Source organism: Etheostoma spectabile, chromosome 5 (assembly GCF_008692095.1).
Source record: "Etheostoma spectabile isolate EspeVRDwgs_2016 chromosome 5, UIUC_Espe_1.0, whole genome shotgun sequence".
NCBI lineage: Eukaryota > Metazoa > Chordata > Actinopteri > Perciformes > Percidae > Etheostoma > Etheostoma spectabile.
This window is the reverse complement of record NC_045737.1, coordinates 12,967,045-12,970,296: the sequence shown is the minus strand read 5'-3', so window position 1 is coordinate 12,970,296 and position 3,252 is coordinate 12,967,045. Positions and strand designations below refer to the sequence as shown.

The window sequence follows — 3,252 nt, the reverse complement described above, 5'->3', positions numbered from 1 at the left end:
GTGTCTGTGTGTGTCTGTGTGTGTGTGTGTGTGTTGAATTCTTTGTGGTGGTTTTATCTTCCAGGAGAAGGTATATTTAGAACAGAACCACCTTTATGTCGTTTTCTGCTGAATGTTAAGCTCTCAGTACGTTTTACTCACATTAAATTATTATTATTATTTATTTTATGCTAGCGGAATATGTGTTTGTGAAGTGACATATTTAGAATTTCATATTCATACTTTGTGTTTGTTTGTTGCAAAAAAATGTGTCTGTCGCAGACAGCATCTAAAAACCTGTAGTTGTAGTGATTGTACTTGCTTTCCCCCACTGTGCTGTATTTGACAGTAGTTTGTAGTAGTCATCTCCCTCTACTGGTGAGCAGCAAGAACTGCAACAACATCAATAGAAACGATCTAGAAATGGTCTCTTTTCTTCTTTTTTGTCTTTTCTTTTTTTTATGTGAGTTAGAAGCACACAAATAAGCATCCATCTCTTCCTACCCATAATTCCCGATGTTTCTGTAGTATGTTTACTTAGCAGTATAACATATTACAAACAAAACTACTCTTGACGCAATTTTCACAGTGATATTTTTGTGTTAATGCCACTTTGATCTGCTCTGAAGGATGGTTGATTGATTTTTATTATCACTCAGGTAGGCTAACACTGGTTCTTGCTTACCTGTTGACAAGCTATAAATGGAAAATGTGTGTGTGTAGGTGAGCATGGAGCCGTCAGTGTTCCTTGAGGTGGAGAACGAGGTGTCGCTGGTTGCGGGTTCAAAGCTCAGCCAGCTGCGATGCTCCAGAGACGGACGAGACTGGAACACACTACTGCCTAGCTCAGTGGTCACTGCCGCAGGGAGCAGGTACTACGCCCAGCGTGTCATTCACAGATAGAGCTCGTCTTTATGCCTCAATTGATTGTATAATTAAATGAATCAACAACACTAAATCAGTTTTTTACGACTTTTCCTCTCCCTCAGTGACGTTATCGCAGTTGCCTGTCAGGACAGGATGTTGTCGGTGTTCTCTTCCTGTGGGCGGCGGCTCCTTCCTGCCATCCAGCTGCCCGCGCCGGTGTCAGCTCTGCACTGCACCGCCCACTTCGTCATGGCCCTGACAGCTGGAGCGACGCTGTCCGTCTGGTCTGTACTCACAGATATTGTTATTTATTAGGGATGTTTCCAACTTGTCTGTTATTTCCCATGTAGACTAATTCAAAACCTAGTTTTATATGTGCATTACAGAGATATTTGTATATAATATGAAGTCATTTTCTCTGTACCAGTTGATTAAAAAAAGCCATTTCAGTCAAAGCTTTTCATGTAGAACTATGCAAGAGCATTGATGTTTGCAAAAATAGTTTCTGATAAAAAATAGCTTTATTAATTTGTCTTCTTTCTGTGTGCAGGGACGTTCAGAAACAAAAGGCTCTGGTGAAGAACGAGTCCCTGCTGACTATTTTATCTGGTGAGACACTGCAGCATGTGACGATGACACAGGAAGAATTCACCATTTTGGGAAATACATTTATCTGCTTTCTATACTGGGGGGGAAATTAAGAAGATTATATCAGTCTCACGTCTGTGATAAGTATGTTGCTGGGCTCAGTTTATTTAAAACAAAAAAAAGTTCCAGCAGCTGCTGTGTTTTAGTCTTTATGTTTAGCTAGGCTAACCATATCCAAACTCCAGCTGTGTACTTAACATACAGACACGAGATTGATATCTGTCTTACTCATGAAAAGAAAGCAAATAGGGGTATTTGCCTAAATGTTGAACTGTTTCTTTTAAAATTACATTCAACAAATTATTTAATGGACTCTCCCTCTTCAAGAAGATGATCCGAAAGAGATTTTATCCTCACATGACAATGGCTTCAAACCACGTTATTTTGACTCATGTAACTTATTTATTGTATGTTATTTACATCATTGAGTCTGTATAATCAAGCCACAGTATTCTCCCTAAAAACCTTGTGTTTTGAAGGTGCAGATACCACAGTGTCTCAGTCTCTGCTGACCCAGCAGGGAGTTCCAGTCATTGGACTATCCAACGGGAAGTCCTACTGCTTCAGCTCCTCACTGGAGACATGGTGAGACTAAAGAGGAGAGACACAGTACTAATACCACTGAGTTTCGTTTAAATGATTCTTAAAGAGCAAGACACCGAATGAATAATTAAACTTCTTAAGAATTTTATTTTGCCTCCCTTAGGACTCTGATAGCAGATAAAGGAGACTCTCTGGTCCAGTGTGCTGACTTCAGAAGCTGCCTGCCTACCCAAGATGCACTAGTGTCCCCAGGGCCGCTGGCTGTCATGCAGGGCCGCAACCTTAAGTATGACCGAAATAATAAATTGCCCCTTCTCAGTCCAGATGAAATGTAATAAAGAAGTAGATTAAAACACGTCTCTGGTCCCTGCAGTGCTGGTCGGCTGGCGTCCCGTCTCTCCTCCACCCCGCACCACCTGCAGCAGAGCATGACGATGGCCTTCCTGGAGAATCAGCTGGCGTCTGCTCTGACTCTGCAGTCAGCGCAGGAGTATCGTTACTGGCTGCTCATTTACGCGCGCTTCCTCGTCAACGAAGGTACCAAACTATCACCCTCTAAGGGTTTGTACGCTTTGAACACAGGACTGAATGTATGTGTGGACTGTTGAGTCAGATTTCTTTTGTTTTGACTGAAGTGTGTGTGTGTTACCTGCAGGCTCAGAGTATCGTCTCAGAGAACTCTGTAAGGAACTGCTGGGTCCCGTCCACAAATCAGCGGCCACAGCCTGGGAGCCCACGACTCTGGTATGATAACAAATGTCAACGTCCTCTTCTTCCTCCTGTCTAAAGCTGTCTTGTCTCCCATGGCTCTGTCTCTGACCTCTTATGTGGGTTTACTGAAATATAGGGCTGTACCGATTTGATTTTTTTAAATAATATTGACTGTCTGTCAATACTTAGTCCAATCTTATACTTATATTTATCTTAAAGTGAAAAAATGCAACTTAGGGTGTCTTTGTGAATGTACTCCGGTCAAACTATAGTTTAAATGCATAATTAGGACAAAAGCGCCACTTTTAAGATTGACCATATCTTTGTTTTTCGGTCAAATAGAGTAATGAGCTGATTGCTTTTATGTCATATTAATTATTAATAAAGTCTTTAGAATCAGGACGTCCTGATACCATTTGGATCGTGTTGCTCGTGAACATTAGAGGTTTGTCAGCTGTTATCTCAATGTGTCAGATCCATATTCAATCAACTTTAAAGCGTAAC

At 41.3% G+C, this 3,252-nt stretch overlaps 1 protein-coding gene across 3 annotated transcripts in view; it reads left to right on the top strand.

Annotated features, from left to right (window-relative positions):
* hira (histone cell cycle regulator a) overlaps positions 1 to 3,252 on the top strand; it is a 15,658-nt gene that overhangs the window by 9,978 nt on the left and 2,428 nt on the right. For all 3 annotated transcript variants that reach the window (XM_032515348.1, XM_032515347.1, XM_032515349.1), the window contains exons 18-24: positions 703 to 851; positions 969 to 1,130; positions 1,397 to 1,455; positions 1,974 to 2,079; positions 2,201 to 2,323; positions 2,411 to 2,574; positions 2,693 to 2,781. In XM_032515348.1, the coding sequence (XP_032371239.1) occupies positions 703 to 851; positions 969 to 1,130; positions 1,397 to 1,455; positions 1,974 to 2,079; positions 2,201 to 2,323; positions 2,411 to 2,574; positions 2,693 to 2,781 (852 nt within the window). The remainder of the gene's footprint in view (positions 1 to 702; positions 852 to 968; positions 1,131 to 1,396; positions 1,456 to 1,973; positions 2,080 to 2,200; positions 2,324 to 2,410; positions 2,575 to 2,692; positions 2,782 to 3,252) is intronic.